Here is a 21,700-nt window from a genome sequence, read left to right as displayed (position 1 = left end):
TGTTCATTGCAGCATTATTCACTATAGCCAAGAAGTGGAAGCAACCCAAGTGTCCCCTGACCGATGATTGGACAAAGAAGATATGGTGTGTATATATATATATATATATATATATATATATATATATATATATATACACACACACACACAATGGAATACTACTCAGCCATAAAAAAAGACAAAATCGTCCCATTTGCAATAACATGGATGGAACAGGAGGGTATTATGTTAAGTGAAATAAGCCAGAAAGAGAAAGACAAACACCATGTGATTTCACTCATATGTGGAATATAAACCAACACATGGACGGAGAGAACTGTATGGTGGTTACCAGGGGCAAGGGGGTTGGGGGGTGGGCACAAGGGGTGAAGGGAGGCATTTACATGGTGACTGACAAACAATAATGTACAACCAAAATTTCACAATGTTATAAACTATTAAGATGTCAATTAAAAAAAAAGTTACTTATTTGAAATCATTAAGAAATTGATAACTCTCTAAAAAGACTGAGTGAGATAAAGGAACAAAATACAAGTTAATGATATTAGAAAACAAAGACGTGTTATTATTACAGAAACCACAGGCGAAAAAGATAAGGGAATCTTAGGAATAACTTTTTCTTTTTGCAAAAATGTCAACAACTTAAATAAAATTGACATTTTCCCTGAAAAACTTACCTAAATTTACTCAAGAAGAAGCAAGTTTATATCTATTAAAGAAATTAAAATTATAATTTTTGTTTTAAAGCAAATTCTCATAAAAAGATCTCCAGGCCAAGGAGGTTTCATCATTGAATTATATCAAACATTTAAGGAAGTAACAAACTCTTTCAGTAAAAGAAGAGGATGGGACTCTTTCCAACTCATTTTATTAAGCCCACATTACCCCAGTACCAAAATTTGACAGAGATATTACAAGAAAAGAAAATTATGGATCAATATTCCTCATGAATGTAGACAAAAAAATTCTTAATCAAATTTTGGTAAATAGTATCCATCAATATACAAAAATTATGATACATCATAATAGAGTGGGATGCATTCCAGGAATGCAAGACTGGTTTAACATTCAATAATCAATCAATGTAAACTACCATTTTATCAGAATAAATACTATAGGGGCTGGCCCCGTGGCTTAGCGGTTAAGTGCGTGCGCTCTGCTACTGGTGGCCCGGGGTTCGGATCCCGGGCGCTCACTGACACGCCGCTTGTCCGGCCATGCTGAGGCGGCGTCCCACATACAGCAACTAGCAGGATGTGCAACTATGACATACAACTATCTACTGGGGCTTTGGGGAGAAAAGTGGAAAAAAAGGAGGAGGATTGGCAATAGATGTTAGCTCAGGGCTGGTCTTCCTCAGCAAAAAGAGGAGGACTGGCATGGATGTTAGCTCAGGGCTGATCTCCCTCACACACAAAAAAATAAATAAATAAAATAAAATAAAAACCTTTAAAAAAAAAAGAATAAATACTATGAGGAAACAATATGACTATTTGTAGAAATAATACAGAGGTAGATGTAATGTAGAGGTGCAAAGAGCATTTGAGAAAATTCAACAATGATTTGTAATAAAAACTCTTAGTAATATTAAAAAATTTCTTCAACCTGTTAAAGGACATGCTGTAGCAAGGAATTTGGCCTTCCCAAAGAGAGGTCTGGCCTTTGTCCTCAGTTCCTGGGAGATAACCTCTAAATTGTTAGAATTCAACCTCTACATAGTTAGAATTCTGAGTGATAGAAGTGGCTTTCTTATCCATGGTGTGCCTCTTGGACCACACCTGATCGTTTATGCTGAGGAGATGTCTCAGGGTAGGGCCATCAATACCCATTTGTCTTAGGGTGGGGGCTGGCCACACCTGAAAGAACAAGCATATGGTGTAGGGTGGGGGCTTTGGGCCATGTGATATCAGCCTGACCTGTGGGGAGGGGAGGGGCTGGAGATTGAGTTCAACCACACAGACAATTAGTCAATCAATCATGCCTACAAATGAAGCCCGAATAAAAACTCTGGACACCAAAGCTCAGGTGAGCTTCTTCGATTGGCAATACTCCATGCTTGTGCCACACATCGATGCCAGTAGAGTAACATGTTCCTGAGGACAAAGGAAATGTCACATTTGGAACCCTCCCAGACTCTGCCCTATACTTCTCTTCCCTTGGCCAATTTTAATGTGTCTTTTACTTGTAATGAACATAACCATGAGTATAATAGGTTTCAGTGAGTTCTGTGAGTATTTCTAGCAAATTATCAAACCTGAGGGTGGTTTTGGGAAACCTCCAAATGAAGTTGGTATCAGAAGTGAGGGTGGTCTTATATGGACTCTTCCCTCTAACTTTGTATTTGGACCCTAACTCCTTGCAGCTGAGGTCAGAAGTCTTGAGCAGACTTGGCATCTGGAAGACTGTAGCCATAACCTTGAAGTTTGGCTAACTCTGGATGAAAAATGTACAGCTAACATCATACATAATGGCGAATATTGAATAATTCCCTCTCTAATATTGGGAATGTGTAAAAATGTCTGTTCTCAACGTTTTTATTCAATATTATATTGGAGGTCTCTATGAGTGCAATAAAGCAAGGAAAAGAAATAAAAGGCACACAGAATGGAAAGGAAGAAGCAAATTTCTCATTTTGCAGATGAAATGATTGTGAATGTAAAATCTTAAGGAATCCACAAAACAACTAATAGAACTAACAAGTGAATTTAGGAAGATGGTTGTACACATTTCAACAACAACAAAAGTTAATTATATTTTCATATACTACTGTAAAAACTGGAAAATAAAAATTACAAGATAATTGCATTTATAACAGCTGCAAAATACATAAAACATAACTTACACATAAATTTATAAGATGTAGTAAATGTCTACATTAAAAGTTATGAAATATTACTAAGAAAAATGGAAAATATTTAAGTAAATGGAGAGCTATATGATATTCATGGATTGGAAGACTAAATATTTTTCAGATGTCAAATCTACCCAAATTTATCTATAAATTCACAGCAACTGTAATCTCACAAAGCTTTAAAAAATTTTTTTGGTAGAAATTAACAAGTTGCTAAAATTTATATGGAAATATAAAGAAATAAGACTGCTAATACAAGCAGAACATCAAAGTTGAAGGACTCATTATTATTATTATTGTCATTATTATTATTATGACAAATGTGCCAAGGCCAAAAGAAAGTCTTTTTAACGAATGGTGCTGGAATGACTTCATAAATATATAAATAACAAAAGCAAAAACCACACAAATAAACCACATTTATCTTTCACCACACACAAAATCTCATACTAAGATTATATATATAATCTTATATATATAAATCTTATATATATCCTTACATCATATCCTTAAATGTTAAAGTTAAAACTAGAAGGTTTCTAGAAAAAGACAGAAAAATATCTTTGCCACTTTGGGATAAGCAAAGATTTTGTAAAGTGGACACAAAAAGCACTAAACATAAAGAAAAAAATTGATGTTGTTCTTCATCAAAATTAAAAACTTCTGCTTATCAAAAGACAGCATTAAGGAAAGAAAAAATCCAGCCACAGACTAGGACAAAATATTTACAATGTATCTATAGTAAAGGGCTTTTATACAGAATATGTAAAGAACTCTTGTAAATCAATCACAAAAAGACAAATAATAAAATCATAGGCAAAAGATTTGAATAGTCATTGCACAGAAGAAGATGACCAATAAGTTCACGGAGCTTAAAATCACTAGATCTCAGAGAAATGCAAGTTAAAACCAAAATTAGATATCATTTCACATCACCCAAAATGGCTTAAACTAAACAGAATGACAACACTAAATTTAGGCAAGGATGCGGAAGAACTGAAACTCTCATACTCTGCTGGTGGCAGCTGCAAATAGGACATCTGCTTTTGAAAACTGTTTGGCAATTTCTCCTGATCAAATTTACCTTATGATGTAGCAATTCCATTTCTAGGTATTTACCCAAGAGAATGAGAACATATGCTCACAAAAATGCTCGTATGAGAATGCAGATTTTAGCCATATTGTTCATAATAGCCCAAACTGGAAACTATCCAAATGTCCATAAACAAGAGAACAGATTAAAATAATGTGATATATTCTAACAATGGAACACTACTCAGCAATTTAAAAAAATGAAATCATTAATACATGTATCTCAGAAACATTACGTTAAATGAAAGAAGCCAGACACAAAAGAGTACATTCTGTATAATTCCACTTATATGAGGTTGAGGATTAGACAAACGTAATCTCTGGTGATAATCAGCACAGTGGTTAACTAAGGTAGCAGGGATGGTGGGGCTGGACAGGAGGGGAGTCCAAGTGAACTTTCTGGAGTGATGGGATGCTCTATATAATGATTGGAGTAATGGTTACAAAGGCGTATGCATTTATCAAAACAGATTTAATTGCACATTTAATGTAAGCAAATTTTACCTTAATATAAAAATGTTATACAGAGAGAAGCTAAAGCATGAAGCTTGTGGCCAGGGATAGAAAGAACCAAGCAAAAGGTGCAATGAGACACTGGATGCCGTTTGCATTTCCCATTCCATTTACTTTCTAGGTGGCTTTATTTGTCCATGCATGGAGAGTAGTCTCTGTGATTTCGTCAAGTTGTATCAAATAGAAGAAGGAAGTATCTACTGAGAGGAAGGGAGTGACTAGATTTCTCTCCAGGGAAGTTGTGGTACTCAGGGCAAACCACAGCATCTTTCAGAATATCTGTACAGGTAAATCAGGCTACAGATCACTGCTCGCGGTGTGGAGTTACAAAAAAGGGCAATATGAAACATGTTTGTAGAATATGTTTGTAGAATAAGAGTTGGGTAACTTCAAATTGATTATTTTTCTTATTTTAAAGTTTACAAAACCAAAGAAAAAAACAATAAGAAATAGTAACTGAAAAGCAAAAATCTCCCTTCTTTTCTTAATCTCACTCTCCAAAATAGTAACAGCTAACACTCTCATAACCTTAATGTGCCTTCATGTGCCAGGGACTGTTCTAAGTGTTGGGTAGATAAATTATTTTAGCCTTAGGATATCTCCATTTTACACTGAGACTAATAAACTCGCTTGCAGTCACACAGTAAGTAGCAAAGCCAGGATTTGACCTCGAGCAGCCTGGCTCCAGCATCCCTGCACCAAGTTACACAGTTATACAAATATGCTAAGTGTTAACCACGGTGAAATGTACTAAATTGAAATAAAAATAGTGTTACTGGTGGGGGAGGGGGTGTTCATTGAGTATATGTATATATAAGATATGCAGATGGTCCCCAACTTAACGACGGTTTGATTTAGGATTTTTCGACTTCATGATGGTACAAAAGCAATAAGCATTCAGTACAAACCGTACATTGAATTTTGAATTTTGATCTTTTTTTGGAATTTTTTTTTGTATAAAGAAAAGTTCTAGTTAGCTACTTGCAAGATGCACTCAGAACAGACTTCTTTCCATTTACCTAAGTTATACCCACTGTGTAAAGCATGTAGGGGCATGTTTCAAGACATTGCTTAAGAGATTTTCCTAACAAGCTACTTGCTAGCTTCTCTCAGCACAGACTTTTCCAGGGCTAGCAATATGCCGTACAATCCTCTCCTGATGCTGGGCACTGGCAGCAAGTGCAGCTCCCAGGCAGCCGTGCAATCACAAGGGTAGACAACCAATACACTTACAACCATTCGGTACCCATCCAACCATTTTGTTTTTCACTTTCAGTCCAGTTTCCAATAAATTACATGAGATATTTAACATTTTATTATAAAATTGGCTTTGTAGCAGATAACTTTGCCCAAGTGTAGGTTAATATAAGTGTTCTGAGCATGTTGAAGGTAGGCTAGACTAAGCTATGATGTTTGGTAGGTTAGGTGTATTAAATGCATTTTCAACTTATGATATTTTCAATTTAAGATGGGTTTATTGGGATGTAACCCCATTTTAAGTTGAGGAAGATCTGTAGATGAATTTTATTATGATTTTCTCCATTTTTGTTACTGAAAGTCCACTCTCCCTAGCAGGAAGAAGCCTTTAAAAATTATTCTGATTACTTCTGGCTTGGTTTTGAGATTGGTGTGGTAAAAATAAACATAATTTAAGGGGCCAGCCCGGTGGCGCAAGTGGTTAAGTGCGTGCGCTCCACTGTGGTGGCCCCGGGGTTCGCTGGTTTGGATCCCGGGCGCACACCAACGCACCGCTTGGCAAGCCATGCTGTGGCGGCGTTCCATATAAAGTGGAGGAAGATGGGCACGGATGTTAGCCCAGGGCCAGTCTTCCTCAGCAAAAAAAAAAAAGAGGAGGATTGGAAGATGTTAGCACAGGGCTGATCTCCTCACTAAATAAATAAATAAATAAATATAATTTTATGGATGCATCTTGTTTAGCTTTGGAAAATTTCAGAGATTTGAAAGAATTACAGAGGTTAGAAATCCACATACTATTGGGAGAGAACAAAAATTTATCTAAGTAATGCTCTTTAGCAAAATATTTTTCAGTCAATTGATTTGAGGGACAAGGTTAGGCATTTATAAAGAATGAGTGCTTGGGTTAAAATACAAATTATTATGGTTATTTGTTTTAAACTTTCTTCATCGTTCAACTTTTTTGAAACTTTAAATATGGGAGAAAATTGAAATCATGGAATCACAATAAATTAATGTTGGAAGAAGCCCTGAAGGTTAGACCCCCTAGTCTAATCTGTGAGGCAGAAAGGAGTTTTGGCATGGGGTCAGTGGGCCTGGGTTCTCATCCTCGTGTGTCAAGTCTGACCTGCAAGTCCTTGGACAAGTCCCTCCTGTTAAGCACGCTTGAACAACAGGATCTACGCCCAGGCTGGTGTGAGGAAAAACGCAATAGTATACGTGAAAGCCCCCAGCAGGTGACAGAACTCACCAAACTGAAGGTGAGTCAGGGAGTTGTGGCCTGAGGCCATACAGCTACTGAACACAGACGGGAAAGCCCCCAGCAGGTGACAGAACTCACCAAACTGAAGGTGAGTCAGGGAGTTGTGGCCTGAGGCCATACAGCTACTGAACACAGATGGGAGTTCAAACCTAGGTCTCAACTCCTCGTTCTGTGTTATTTCCATAAGTGCAGTACCTATTTAGGGTTCAAGTTGCTTTTAAATAACTTTTTAGAAGATTCTTCAACTTTTTTTGTGAGATTTTCCCCAATATTTTAAACTTGTTTCGAGATCTCCTTCAAAGGAGGTAGGGACTAACCTGGTGATGTCTCCTAAATGTGCCTTTACGCTAACACTTCAAAGCTGCTAAGAGACCAGATCTTAAATGTTCTCACCACAAAACGAAATGATAATTATGTGACGTGATGGAGGTGTTAGCTAATGCTATGATGGTAATCATATCGCAACATGTAAATGTATCAAATCAACACGTTGTGCACCTTAAACTTACACAATATTATATGTCAGTTATATCTCAATTAAAAAATAATTTGGGGCCGGCCCCGTGGAGGTGTAGTTAAGTGCTCGTGCTCCGCTGCTGGCGGCCTGGGTTTGGATCCGGGGCACGCACCGATGCACCGCTTGTCAGGCCATGCTGTGGCGGCGTCCCAAATAAAGTGGAGGAAGATGGGCACAGATGTTAGCTCAGGGCCAGTCTTCCTCAGCATAAAGGAGGAGGATTGGCATGGATGTTAGCTCAGGGCTGATCTTCCTCACAAACACACACACAAAAATAATTTAATGGGTGATGCAGGAGGTTGGAAAAGTGAAGGAGGATGCGCGTGGCAGGCATAACCAATACATCACAATCTTGGGGGGTGGTATCATTTGAAAAGATGGATAAAATATAATAGAATTGTATATTTGGAAAACAAAAACAATACCCACTTAAAATAATTCACACACGAAAGAGTTCATAAGACTTTAGGTTTTTCAAAAGCAGGCAGATGTATAACAAATTTGAAAACGCTCTTAGAGGCGGCATGAGGAATCTTTAACACTTCCTAATTAGAGGGGCATCTTCTATGATTTCTAATTTATGGTATGCCTGGGACACACCACAGAAGGGCACCAGGACTACTGCTATTTAAGACTGGGACCCAGGCAATGTGGAATTGCCACTTTCACCTAACTGGTCATTGAAACCTGGGCAGATAATTAAGGTCATGTCCAACAGACTAGTTATTTTTCCCTCTTCCCTGGTCATAGTTCTCAGCAGGGTGAGTCTTCTCTTGGGCCAAACTTAATACAGAAGTAGAGGGAGAGAGAAGGGCTCCAGTCCCTGCATCTCAGGAGGACAGTGGTCAGCAATTTCTGAGTTTGAAGAAGGAAACAAAGAAGAATAAATAGTCTTATTACAACTTTCATTTTTATATCCTTAGAGTTTTTGAGACTTTCCAAAGAAACTCTCTACTAAAATAGAGAATCCTTGTGTCCTCAGTAAATAGAAAATGGCCTTTCCATTTGGGCCAATAGTAAATACGGGGACCATCCATTATGTAAAAGATTAGGAGATCAAAATAAATGTAATAATACTGAATATGTATGAAAACACAGTGCCACCTGAATGCATTCAGCATCATGGTTCAAAGCATATCCTTAGGGTGGGTAATGTGGGGATGGCACACACCCTGGCTCACGGCAGGTGCTCAGGGAACAAGACTTCCCTTCACCTTTGAAAAGATCATTAAAACAAATATTTGAAGTTAAAAAAAAAAGGCATATATACAGATAGCTAGAAGAGATTAAAAAAATTGAAACATTGTGTTTTGATGCAAGCCGTTTCCTCAGGAAATGTTTCAGCTCATATGTCGTAGGAGAAGGGAGGGCCACAGGAGGTTCTGTCGTTTGAATGGCCAAGGACCTCGTGACTGACTGGATGGGGACTCCAGCATTTCCACATTAGCTTATTTCCCCTCTAGTCTACTCTGCTATTTATAGTTTGATAGAATAATAGGGCAGTTTCTTTTCTTCCTTCTTCTGGCTGCCTGCATACTATGAGTAGGGAAAGAGAAAGAAATCAAAACTTGGATTAGCCTGACCTCTAATACAAGAGCAGAGGCCATGTCAGCCCTGCCCTTTAGAGCATACCATCCCATCCCTAGACTATGTGAAATCAGCAGGTAACCAAAGTCACAGATGAAATTGTAATTTCAAAGAAGTCCTGATGAGGTATCAAAATATATTTGAAAGTACGTGGGGTATGGAAGAAGATAGTACTACATGTGTCATCTAGATTGATTTCACTGAGCCTTAGATATTATGAAATAGAGTTAATTGCATTTACCTCATTAAATTGTTGAGGATTTCAGTAAAAGAACAAAAAAAAGAAAAATAAAAAAGAGTAGTAGGTGTTTACGTAGTATTAAATGAGGAAAGTCATTAAAAACGTGCTATAAATGGTCCTCCAGCACTATCTTTTCAGTTTATTCAGTGAGGAGCCAATCTGCCCTCATGGGAATGTACATTTGATTTTAGAGGGAGTACTAATTGTAAATAGAATTCAGGTAAAATCAACTTTCTTGCAAGATCCTGTTCCCATATATCAAGAGATATTAATGAGAAAGGTTTTTGAAAGGCTTAATATTACATTATTTCTTGAGGTTTTAGGGTTATAGGCAAGTCCTCTTTAGTCTTTCCCCCAATTTGTGACTGTCCCTGTTTTTTCTCTGAGACAGTAGTGGAATAATATAGCATTAAAGCAGGCAGAACTGACAGAGGATGTTTGTGACTTTTAGACTTCCATATTGTCTACATATTACACAATAACTTTACGAACATAGTCATGAGATCCACAGTTGCAGAAGATAAATCTCTTGGTAAGTTTCCAAGATTCACACAATGTGTATTTTGAGATTACAAATGTCTGGTTAATGCTTCCTCCCATTTAGTGATAAGAAGTGTGGTGGTCAGGGATCTCTTAAATGCAACCAACCTGGAAATTATGGTTTTAATAAACTTCTGAATAAGTTTGTGGCTACATCATTCTGCCTTTACATTTTTCCTTTATCTTTGACTCTTAATTTTTTGTTTGTCTTTGTACTCTAAGATACACAGGAGAGGATCTGGAACTCAAATAGTAACATTTAACTTCCTGCAGAGCTAAAGACAATGTTTAGATGACAGGATGGAGAGAAATGGAGTAAATAATAAAAAATAATCATTAGATTATCTCTGGTTCTTTAATGTTCTCCAACCTGTTAAACAACTAGACATGGAGTGGGCTTAGTCAATTAATACCTTTTGCCTAGATGTCAGTTAATACTCTACATACATGGGAAATGATCGGAATCATCCATTTTCACTATTGAAAAATCTCCAATTTTAAAAAATCTTTCAGTGAGAAGTTATATGAATCAAAGCAGCAGAGGAATTATGAGTCCTTACTCTGCAACAAATATGCCCTATCACAATGCCAAACATAATTGCTAAGCATTGCTTGCTGCAGTTCTCCATATTTGAAATAAATAGATATAAAAATATGTAGCCCCTATTAACGGAATGGGGAGTGCATGTTAGCTGAGGAGCCACTACGTATGTTAACAAATGTACTCTTAAATTCTACTTGGGCGTAAGAGATTGTTTCTCTCATTTCTCTCCAACGACTTTTTATATTGCCAATGCAAAGAATTTCCCCTAAATGTTGCTCAAACTTTACTGCTTTGCTAGCTATATCACTGAGGCCCTTAAATAAAATGTTTGACTTGTAATTTAATTGTTGCCCAAAGTTGTTTGCAACAATGGGCGACTCACTAAGATTGTTGATGGTATTATTTTGCAGGATGGTAAACACAGGGCTATATTTCTTTAGGTATCTGGAGAAAAGTCTGGACCATATCTTCATTAAAAATCTCTCATATCCATATTAAATGGTGCCAAATTAGCTAAAGATAAAAATGAAACCCTCATATTGATTTGTAAAGTTGAAGGAATTATCGAGAAGGAGAGTATAGTATACCCTCTAGTACACCCAAAAATGCCCTTAGCAATTCATAACTTGAAAGCTCTTATTATGAATCTGCACATACTCTGGACGAAGGGATTAACAATATTTCACATTGCAAAAATCCTGGCTTATCTCAGAGGGCACTAGCAAGAAATAACTAATCAGGAATACAAAGCACTTACTATAAATCTGAAGAGTTCCATAAATTTGTAATAAAAACACTTTGATGTTTGGGATGAGAATTCCAACTTACTGCTTTGATTACCAATAATATTAACTCTAGCACAGTTGGTGCACTTTCAATTAAATAACAGTTATTTAGCCTAATGATCAAGTCAGATGGTAAAAGTTGCACTTAATTTAATGAAGTACTTTAAAGGAAATGCATGAATTCTTAACCTTTAGCCTAAAGACACTATGAACCCAAGTGTCTAGCATTTATTTATCCATGATTTTAATTTTGGGTCACCATATGGTAATAACCTTGAAGTAATAAAAAAACCCACTCACACACATATAAATTCCTTCTATTCAAAGAAGGACAAATGGTGTCTGATGAGATACTGGCATTAGAATAGGCTGATTAAGGACATTGGGGGTGCTCCAAAAAGAATTTAACATTCATTTGATCATAATGCAGAGAACTGCAGGTTATTTTTCAGCTCAAGTCCAGGATACAGGGAAATTTTATTTTCGTTCTTTGAAGAAATGAAATTACTTTGGAGTACATCAGAAATCCTAAGTAACTAAAACGGAAATACCCTCAAACCCAAGCTGTTGGATTTGTGAGTACCTTCTTGCAGGTTCTAAAGGGAGGATAAGATTGTGATCATCAGGAAACTTACATGCGTAGAAGAACTTCTATATGACAGATATCGCCTCTGGGCAAATGTCTGCATGTCTTTTCACTTTCACGGCACAGGCAGTCTCCTGTATTTTCCTTGGAAACCATGGACACAAACCCACACGCAGTGTTTGTATGTCAAATATTCTTTGGGAAAAGGAACACGTTTGTTACCAGTGCGAGTGGGGACTGGTCTGGATTGAGGAGGGAGGTGCAAGATCAGAAGTGACTGTGCCCCAGTGTGAGCACGGACATGTACTTGAACCACAGCACACAACAGGAAATTATCAAAAAAGAGAGAAAGTAAGGCCTTAGTGATTAAGCACCAAGACTCTAAAACATCATTACCTTAAATCATATACAGTTCTGTCCTTTACAAGCTGTGTAACCTTCAGCAAGTCATTTAACCATTCTCTGCCTTAGTTTTTGTAATGTAAAGTATGAATAATAATAGTATCTACTTCATAGATGGATTGTGAGAACAAAACAGAGCTCAGGACATGCTCATATTATGTGACTTTACAGCTTCTGATCTGTTGACTTCCTTTGACTGCAGCTCGATTCAAATATTGCTTCACTGAAATTTCCATCTTTACAGGGTACGATCACGATGGATCCTGAGTGAGTCTGCTTTTTCTTTGGTTTTCTTTTATGTTAACTAAACTGAGCTGCTGAAAGGGGTTATATCAGACATCAGGAAAATATAAAATTAAGTTCAAAGTTGTTATTAGCTATACATATTCCTTTGCAAAAATCAATTTTCTCATTTAACAGACAAAGGGGTTAAAAACCCATGCTTGAAACCAGAGGTATACCACAGAATCACCAATGGAATTTTTTAAAAATGCAAAAGCTGGAACCCCATCTCTGTCCAATTGCGTCTGAATTTAGGGTCTGGGCTAGGGTGATGGGAAGTACTAGGCATGTGTGCATCTTAAGATTCTTCATTGGTTAATTGGATTTTCATTATAAACCACTGTTAGATAATTTGTAAGGTTGATACTACCCGTATTATTTTATGACTCTAATAATTTTTAATCTAAACACCATCTAAATCATTTTAAAGTAGTCTTGGTACTTTGTTTAATCAATTTTTTTAATTCAAGCCAAAATAATGATGATTTTTTTCTCTGAATTAGATCCTTTTATGGAGCAAAGTGACCAAATAGAATAGAGGAGTAGTGACAACAAAATAATTCTACCTCCCCAGCAGTTTCACTGCTGGCCAGACCTGTGACTGCAAAGACACCTGACACTCCATGCAGGCTGTCCTCGCCATTTTCCATTAATCTCCACCAATCTCAGCCAAACAGGTTAGAATGGTTGATCTTTAGGCAGTATATGCTCTTAAAAAATCCACTTTGGCATTGAAAAAAATCAAATAATTTAATTCAGACTATTAACAGAGAAAAATAGGGACACATATGAAATCACACCCCAAGCCATGTCCTCAATGTTGGCAATGTAGTCACTGTGAGTGGAAAGCAAAACATGATCAGCCTGATTTGGCGCATAGATCTTTGCTGTTATAGAGATGACATGCCCAGCTGCAGTGGGCATAATTGACACATTGTATTTCCTCTCAGTGAAAGTCAAGGAACAAGGGAGATCTTTTTCCCACAACTTACTTTGATTTCTTCATGTACAGCCAGTAGACGACACCAGCAACCAGGGCAGCGAGGAGGAGACCAACAACGATTCCCACAATGAGTTTCGCCTGGTCATTCACCTTTTCTCTGTTTTCATCTACAACAAAGAAGAAAATTCCATGCAACTACAGACAATGCCAAGGATTTTTTTTTTTGCAGGGGAAGAGTTGCCTAAGCTAACATTTGTTGCCAATCTTCCTCCTTTTTTCTTCCTTTTATTCCCCCCAAAGCCCCAGTACATGGTTGTGTATGGTTGTTAAGTTCTTCTGGTTCTTCTATGTGAGCTGCCGCCACAGCATGGCTGCTAACAGACAAGTGGTGCAGTTCCACACCCGGGAACTGAACCCAGGCCACTGAAGTGGAGCGTGCCGAACTTTAACCACTAGGCCATCAGGGCTGGCTCTAAGGATTTTTGAAAGAAGTCAATCGAGTTATTATTTCTTATTAAAAATGACTAAGGCTCACTACTATGAGTAACATGCAAACTTGTGATTTTAAAGGATAAAATTTTAGCATTCTTACTATCTTGTCTCATCCACTATTTTAATTCAAGTTAAAATTGTGGCAGCTAAGAAAATTACTTATACAATGACACTTGATAAATCTTGAGCTGATAGTCAAGGAAGAAGAGTTGGCAGCATAGTACCTACCACTTATCTCGTCTGCCTCATCGTGTTCTGGAATACTTACTGAAATGAAAAATGTTAATATGAAATTAAAAACAAAATTTGTTGATATATGAAAGTCACCTTTACCATTACAGTATGATGTAATAATACTCAAAGATAAAATATCTATTCTACAGCTAAGGGTAGAAAAAATTTACATTTAATAGAGCGTGAACTTCCCTATAAAGAACTTAATCTTGTATTAAGGAAAGGAGAGTAGTTAAAACTGCAAAGTATTAAGCTACCACAGAAAATTTCACAAATGACAAGCTATGGTATTAATCTGAAATCCATATTAATTTTCCCACTATCTACCACCTTTTAACAGGACTTTCTTTTTTTAAGAGAAACAAGTTGCCACATGTGAAATCTCCCAAGCAGTCTCTCTCAACTTTTCTCAAACTTTTCCTGCCTCCAGCAAGGAAAATTCATTTTTATTCTTAGGGTCAGGTCTCAAAGTGGTGGGGGTGGAGGTTAAAACTGGGGGTGTCTCAGAAGCGACAAGGCAACATATGTGATGTTTGCAAAAGCCCTCCAAAGGACTCTGTTAGCGCCACGCTCCTGGCCCATTTTAAGAACCGCCACTGTGGTGGACTATCATCTCATATCAAACTACATAAATATTCTTCTCCATGCATGGGCCTGAATCAGAACGTCCAGGGATGTTTGTTAAAATGCAGAGTCCCAGACCCCTCCTCATATACGGTCAACTGGAATCTCAGGAGGTGCTCGCTGAATTGGAAAATGAGTATATTAAATGTTGATCAAGCCACTGTAGCGTCTGGAAAACCACTATTCAACGGGTAAGAATAAAGAGAGACTTGTGTTCAGGAAGAAAGGATCAGTTCTCTTTCTAGTTGGGACAAATCAATACTCACTGAATTGAATTCTGAGAAGTCAATGCTCCTATTTTAGAGTTAAAGTTGTTTGGTTCTTTTCTCTTGTCAATCCATCATGCTTTTTTATTCCAGTCACAATCTGTTAAGGACTATTATCTTTGGACAATTATTTTCTGCTAGCTCTAGCTAATTCCTAGCCAGTGTATCCCTATCCTGCTAACGCCACAGAGAGAATTCCAACTGACAGAAGAATAAAAGTTTAGAGGGTCAGCTAGCATCCTTTCCAGAATTGAGCCTCATTCTAGGCCAGTCCTGATTTAAAGTTGACAGAGCAATAGGAACAATGACAGAATTGAAGATGATGGATAATTTCAAATTAAATGACAATTGCTTTCAGAAGAAGATGCTACTGGTATGTATATATTACCTTGACTTTAGTATTGACAGATTTTTTCATTTTTTCTGAGATAATCTCATTTGTCTGATTTTAGCTATGGCTTGAACATAATATTCAAAGCCATCAATTTTTAAAACTAGATTTCATGGATTCTAATACCAATTTTACTACCAATTTGCAGAATGACTTTAAGCATGTGGCATGTCTGTACAAAAGAAGGGTAGGATAAATACCACAAATAATTGGAATGCAAAATAATAGATTAAAGGGAATTAAAAATTTACCAAAATTAAAACTGTTACAGAAACGTTTTAAGATAATCTTTGAATTGTCTGTACTCTGAACACAAAACATGGATTAAATAAGAGCAACTCAGTTCTTATCATCTGTTGCTCTTGGGAACTATTCCTATATGAGATAAGGACCCATAAAACATGAAATGATTTACCTGTCAAGACAAGGATTGTACAAGAATGGACACCAGGAGGAACAAAAAGAACCTTATGACGATGATACCAAATGCAAAATAAATAAATAAAACTTACCATAATGTAGTACAGGAAGATGGAATTGAAGATTTTAAACTAATGAAGAATAACTTCAAATTTTCTTATTTTTTTTTAATGCCAGAAATGAAATACTCACTAGCAGAGACATTCAAGGAGTTTACTGTTCTCTCCAGCTGGTTTTCTGCTGTGCAAGTTAACGTAACATTCTCTTCAGGGGAAATGATAATTTTACTATAATACCTGCCATTGACATAAGGAGATTCCTCTGTCTGGAAAAGAAGAAGGAATACGGATTTAGAAATGGAAATGGATTAAAAACATGGGGAAGAGTAGTATGAGTGAAATAGGGTTGGTGGGCGCTCTGCAGAGCTATCTGGTGTTCAAGGGTACGTGTAAGGTCACATATCAAGACCATTCAGGTTTATATCCACAGTAGGGAGGAAAAAGAGTAGGGAATCCATAATAGGATTTCTGTTTATGTTTCTCTTGTAAATTCTAATAATTAAATTAAACTCTTCGTTTTCAATTGTTAAAATTTGGGATGACAGTACTTGTCTCAAAATATTTAATTAGCCGTTAATCATTAATTTTCCCTTCATAAACTTACGAATTTAATTCTTATTTGTAAATTATGACATTGTTTTTCATTACAGGGGTTAATTCCTTTATCTTAAACCATTATATCTAAGTGCATATGTATATATGGGAAAATCAAACTATTTTTTCTCAATTTTCCTGAGCTAAACACAGAGGATGGGTTCTTTTTCAGTGACTTTCAGTAAGTTCACTTGGTTTTTGTGAGGTGTCGATGAGGACAATCACTGCATTTAATTCCTCCAAACATAAGAGACAATTCACTTTAATCTCTTTCCCAGGACTTGACTCCAAAGTCCAGTTCGGCTAAAGCGAACACGTATGTGTGCTCTTTTCTCAGTCCTATTATACACACCGAGTCTTCCAGGATTGTTCTCTATTTGCTTTCTCCTGACTGCATTGTGACAGCCTTGAGGACCAGAGCTAGTCTCATGCTTAGGAGTATCGTCCAGTCCCTGGGGCAGGGGCCGGGCAGAGGTATCAGTAGTTGTAAAATAATATATTCACCATGTGATTGAGGAGGGAACAAATAAAAGATTATGGATGGATCAGCACAAAATTAGAACAAGAAAAATAACATATCACCTAGAAGGCCAGAATCAATCCTTCTCGCTGACAATGAAGAATGGCATTATTATATCTATCCTCATAGTAACTTCACCTGCTATTTTTCCACTTCCCACTAGTATTTTTCATATGACTTTCTCACTGACTCTTTGTTTTTGTTACTTTTATCTCTACAAAATATATTTGCTCAGTTCTAGGATGGCCTTTTAAATCTTTGTATCTTTTCATTCATCAAATACTTATTGTGTGCTTATTGTTCTATTTTCTATGCTTACATTATCAATACCTAAAGGTTCTTTTTTTGCTGTAATTAATTGAACTAGAGAGCAAAAAAGAATAGAGGAGAAAAGAAACAGTCATTTTTGATGCTAAAACATAGACCTGTACATTGTCAGCAATTCAGGTGGTTCAGGTCTTTACCCTGAATCAAGAAAACTCCATTTCCTTATAGTTAAGAGGCCCAGAGCCTCTTTGTCCCCCTCGTGCATGCTTTCCTACTTGTGTGTTCCCATCACACCTAACCAAATCAGAAGTCATTTGCTTCAAGTGCACCCACTCCTTTGGGGACCTTCCATACTTGAAGCTTGGCAAATATATATGCATCACCCATAGGAGAAAGAGCTGAAATTCACTTTGCTCTGCAAAGCGACATTTCCTAAGCTGGACCAGCAGCTCAACTTCCTTAGACAGAGAAAGAGTGGAAATTTTAATTTAAAACTAAATTGCGACTCTGCTTTATGCATGCCTTCTCAGATTTCAGCTGGGTCCAAAGTGGGGCAGAAGGCAGCACAGAAGATTCAAATAATCAAATGGCACCTCTGGGTTCCTGAAAAGTCCACTCAGTGGTTACACTGAGACAAGGGACATGAAGACTACTGTAGAGAAAATGGAATTAACGAGTATGTCAGTAGCCCAAGCAGATTGGTAATTTAGTGGGATTACAAATCTGAACCCCTGGTAACAAGCCAGATTCTCATTTTATTTTTTTTTGTTTCTCTGTTATAGAGAAAATTACTGGTAGTATTCATAAGTTCTTAGCCCTTTACTAAAATGTCCTGACAAAGGTACAAATACTAAGGTTCGGTTTATGTCTACTTTTGTTCAGAAGGAAACATCCTAGACACTATATATTAGCTAGCCTTATTCTGGCCCTAGCCCTAGTGTAGGCAAATCAGACCATATGTTTACAAATAGTGACTGTGTACTTCACCACCTCCTAGGGCCCAGTTTTAAGAAGGAATATCCCTTCACGTGCATAAGTAAGCAAGGTAATGGAGGCCACTTATACTCAGATGCTTAAGTTTATGATGCAGAAAAGTGTGTACCTTAATGTTTTAATCACCCAAGTTTCCGGAATTAACAATCATGGACCAACATTCAATTTACATCCAATTTTAAAAACAGTTACTGACCACAACATAATGATTCTTTCATTCTCCATGGCCCTGGGATTTAAAATTTCTCTTGAGCCATGTTCTTGCTTTGGGAAAATTAAGAAGTTAGCAAAAACTTCCTCTGAGAATATACTGCAAATTTCATGTTGCTAGTAAGCCAGCCTACAGTTTAGGTACCTAAATAAAAGCCCATGTTAGACCAAGGGCAGCATATAACAAGAAGACAAATACTTGCTTGGTTTATGACGCTTCCGCTGCCAGTAATTGTCCACTGTATAGCTGGCTTCGGAAAACCTTCCACGTGGCAGATTATGGTTTTAGACAGTCCACTGGGATCAGTTTTCTTTGTCATTTTGATTTGAGGTTTTCCTAAAATATCATTACGATTAAAATAAGATGTTGAATTGAGATCATGAAAGAAACCAGATATCAAATTCTCAAAGGAAAATGGGAATTGCAGCTCAAGTATTTTATTACCTTCTACAACAAGAGTCAATGACTCTCTTTTCTTTAGTCCTTCAACTTCCTGCAGAGCAGTTTCGCAGACATAGTTTCCAGCATCCTGATAACGGAGACTAGAAAATGATGGGCTAGATCGAAGCCTGATGTTATCCTGATTAAATAAAAAGTTAATTACTTCACATGGCACAATTATAACTCTCAATGTATTTATTATATAATAATTAAGCCTAAAATTATTCTTCTGGGTCTAATGAAAATGTAAGCCTCTTTTTCTTAACTCAGATGCTTTAGAAAATAGAGATTTCCTTTTTCCTTTGTAGTTTTAGAGTTAGACATATCAAAGTTTTATTTCAGACTCTTCCATTTACTGAATTTATAATTTGGAACAAGTTCATAAACTTCTGAGACTTGATTCCTTATTTGTGGAAATGGGGTGATAATCTTACCACACTGAATTGTTATGAGGACTTAATTATATAAATAATATAATGTGTCTACATTAAGGAAAGTTCTCAATTGATAGTAACTACTCCTTGTAACAAATGTAGATGAACTAGGATTGACGGACATTGGAGACCTGTGCTACGTAATCAACAATGGGTATAAATGCCTGAAAGTCATTTTATAGAATACAGTTATCAAGACAGGGTATCAATTACACAGTCATGGAAATTATGACAAAAATGCTTTCTTAAGAAACTCTTAATAACAGATTGCTATCCTAAATTCTATGAACAAAGGAAATGCAACATTTAATTTTTAAAATCCCTTGATATACAGAAAATAACACTATTTTACCAGGAATAGAATGCTCCTAAGCAGAAAATTAACGCAGCCCTAAGATCACGTGGTCTTTGTCCACTATAAATTTTTCCACTCCCTATCAACTAACCGATGGCCAGGCAATACTGGTCCGCGCTACTGACATTAGGTATTCAATTAACAACAGTGACTGCAGTTGACATAGACACTGGTTTAGCTATAGTAAACTTAGTTTCTCTAGTCCTGTAGTAAAACACTATGAGTGTTCAAATGATGATTGAGTACTCTAGTTGCCTAAAACTTGTCTAGCCCTTTGACCATCAACCACTACAAATATATCAAGTTAAATATGCAGGCTACGGAGGCACATTTTAATTACCAAGTGAGCAAAAAGTTGCGATGAGGCTGTTGTTAAAAGAGTGAAATAAGAAACTGAGCTTTAAGAGTAAGAGGGCAAATAGCAGAACATCTAGCATTAAAAGTGATCATAAACACACAAATAATTTATATTTTCATCAAGAAGAAATTCTAGTAATAAATTTCTCCACAATTTTTTATAAAGATAATTCTTGTCCACGCCTAAGTTAAATGCTTTGTATGAGCTGTCAACACATCACCGGTTAAGTGTTCTGTTATACGCCATGCACTGGGTGTTTAGAAAGACTAGCCAAGGATGTGAGTGGGGAGTCACAGTTACAACTTTTCCTTTGGTGATAATCTTGTCTCAAATCACCAATCACCAATCCTACTTTCTCACCCTAAAATGATAGCAATGATTGGGTCCCCAGGTAACGGCCCACATTCCAGACAATTACAGAACAGAAACACTCACTCAGGAAATACTGACTAAGCTCCTCGTCTGTTCCAGGTGTTCTGCTATGGCCCAGGGGTGACAAGGGATCACCACCTTCAAGGAGCTAGTAATTCAGTGGAGCCCGCATTCAGAAACTTCAGACCCGTTTCAGCAGAGACGCAGAAAGTTATGCGACTAGAGCATAGCATTTACATGCAGTAAGCCTGAGCTTGAGTCTCTGTCAGTGACAAGCCTTCTCTGGGCTCAACTTCTTTATGAATAATGTGGGGAAATAATAAATGTCCTGCATATTTCACAGGGTTCTTGTGTCATGTGAGAATAATGTGGGTTAAAACATACTGTGAATTGTTAATCCTTGAAGTACACAACTGTATATATGTGTGTCCATGCACATGTGTGTAGGTGTCTAATTACTTAATATACACACATAATTAAATTAATGCTCCAAACTAAGTTTCAGAGCATCAATTATGGATGCCATTCTGTTCTTGAGTACCTCTAAGATCTTATTGTGACATGATTTGTACTATTATATATATAGAGAGTGTGAGTGCAGATGTATAAACATATTACCCATGAGCACATATATTTGGATATAATACAAACTGCAAAAGAAGCTTAATAAGGAATCAGTTCAGACAGTGGGATACTACCAAGGATATTACTTACTTTCATCCAGACCACAGTGGCGTTCCTACTAGCAGATATTGTGCATGACACAGGCAGGGCATCGCCAATCTGCTTGGTCACTTCCCCACTTGGGTTTAAGGACAAATCCAAATCTGTGAAGCAGAAAATCTGCTTAAAACGTAAACTCCAGGAAAGTAAGATAGTCAAAATATTTTGGAGAAGAAAGGCTGACAGAAAAAAAATCTTTTTAACTGCACTTGAAAATGCAGATCTTATTTCCGTGGCTGAAATAACCGAATTGCAGCATAATCAGTCTAGCATTTCAAGCCAGCTTTGAGACCAGTTTGGACGAGTGAGTGGCCAATCTAATTGATTATGCATTTATTTGCGGTTAGCGTGATTTATATTTTGATTGCGTGTAATTATTCCCCCTGGGGTCTGTCACCTTAAGAAAAAAATTCTTAAATCACTTCTGGAAGAAAATAAAGATGATGACTAGGTAAATATTACAAAAAGAGTTGGTAAGGCATAACGTGGGAAAATCAAGTCTATTTGGCAGCAGGTAATAAACTAAAGAACCAAGAGACAGTCTGTGTGTCTCTTCAGAAAGAGTTGACTATAGTATTTACATATTGTTTTAAAATGTTACTCTA

At 36.9% G+C, this 21,700-nt stretch overlaps 1 protein-coding gene across 1 annotated transcript in view; it reads right to left on the bottom strand.

Moving 5' to 3' along the window:
- ALCAM (activated leukocyte cell adhesion molecule) overlaps window positions 1-21,700 on the bottom strand; it is a 180,722-nt gene that overhangs the window by 6,956 nt on the left and 152,066 nt on the right. The window contains exons 9-14 of the mRNA XM_058555726.1: window positions 21,087-21,199; window positions 18,857-18,992; window positions 18,611-18,748; window positions 15,961-16,089; window positions 14,062-14,100; window positions 13,391-13,508 (exon numbers count right to left, since the gene is read on the bottom strand). Of these exons, the coding sequence (XP_058411709.1) occupies window positions 13,391-13,508; window positions 14,062-14,100; window positions 15,961-16,089; window positions 18,611-18,748; window positions 18,857-18,992; window positions 21,087-21,199 (673 nt within the window). The remainder of the gene's footprint in view (window positions 1-13,390; window positions 13,509-14,061; window positions 14,101-15,960; window positions 16,090-18,610; window positions 18,749-18,856; window positions 18,993-21,086; window positions 21,200-21,700) is intronic.

Source organism: Diceros bicornis, chromosome 15 (genome assembly GCF_020826845.1).
Source record: "Diceros bicornis minor isolate mBicDic1 chromosome 15, mDicBic1.mat.cur, whole genome shotgun sequence".
NCBI classification, from domain to species: Eukaryota; Metazoa; Chordata; class Mammalia; order Perissodactyla; family Rhinocerotidae; genus Diceros; species Diceros bicornis.
This window is presented reverse-complemented; position numbering and strand designations above follow the sequence as displayed.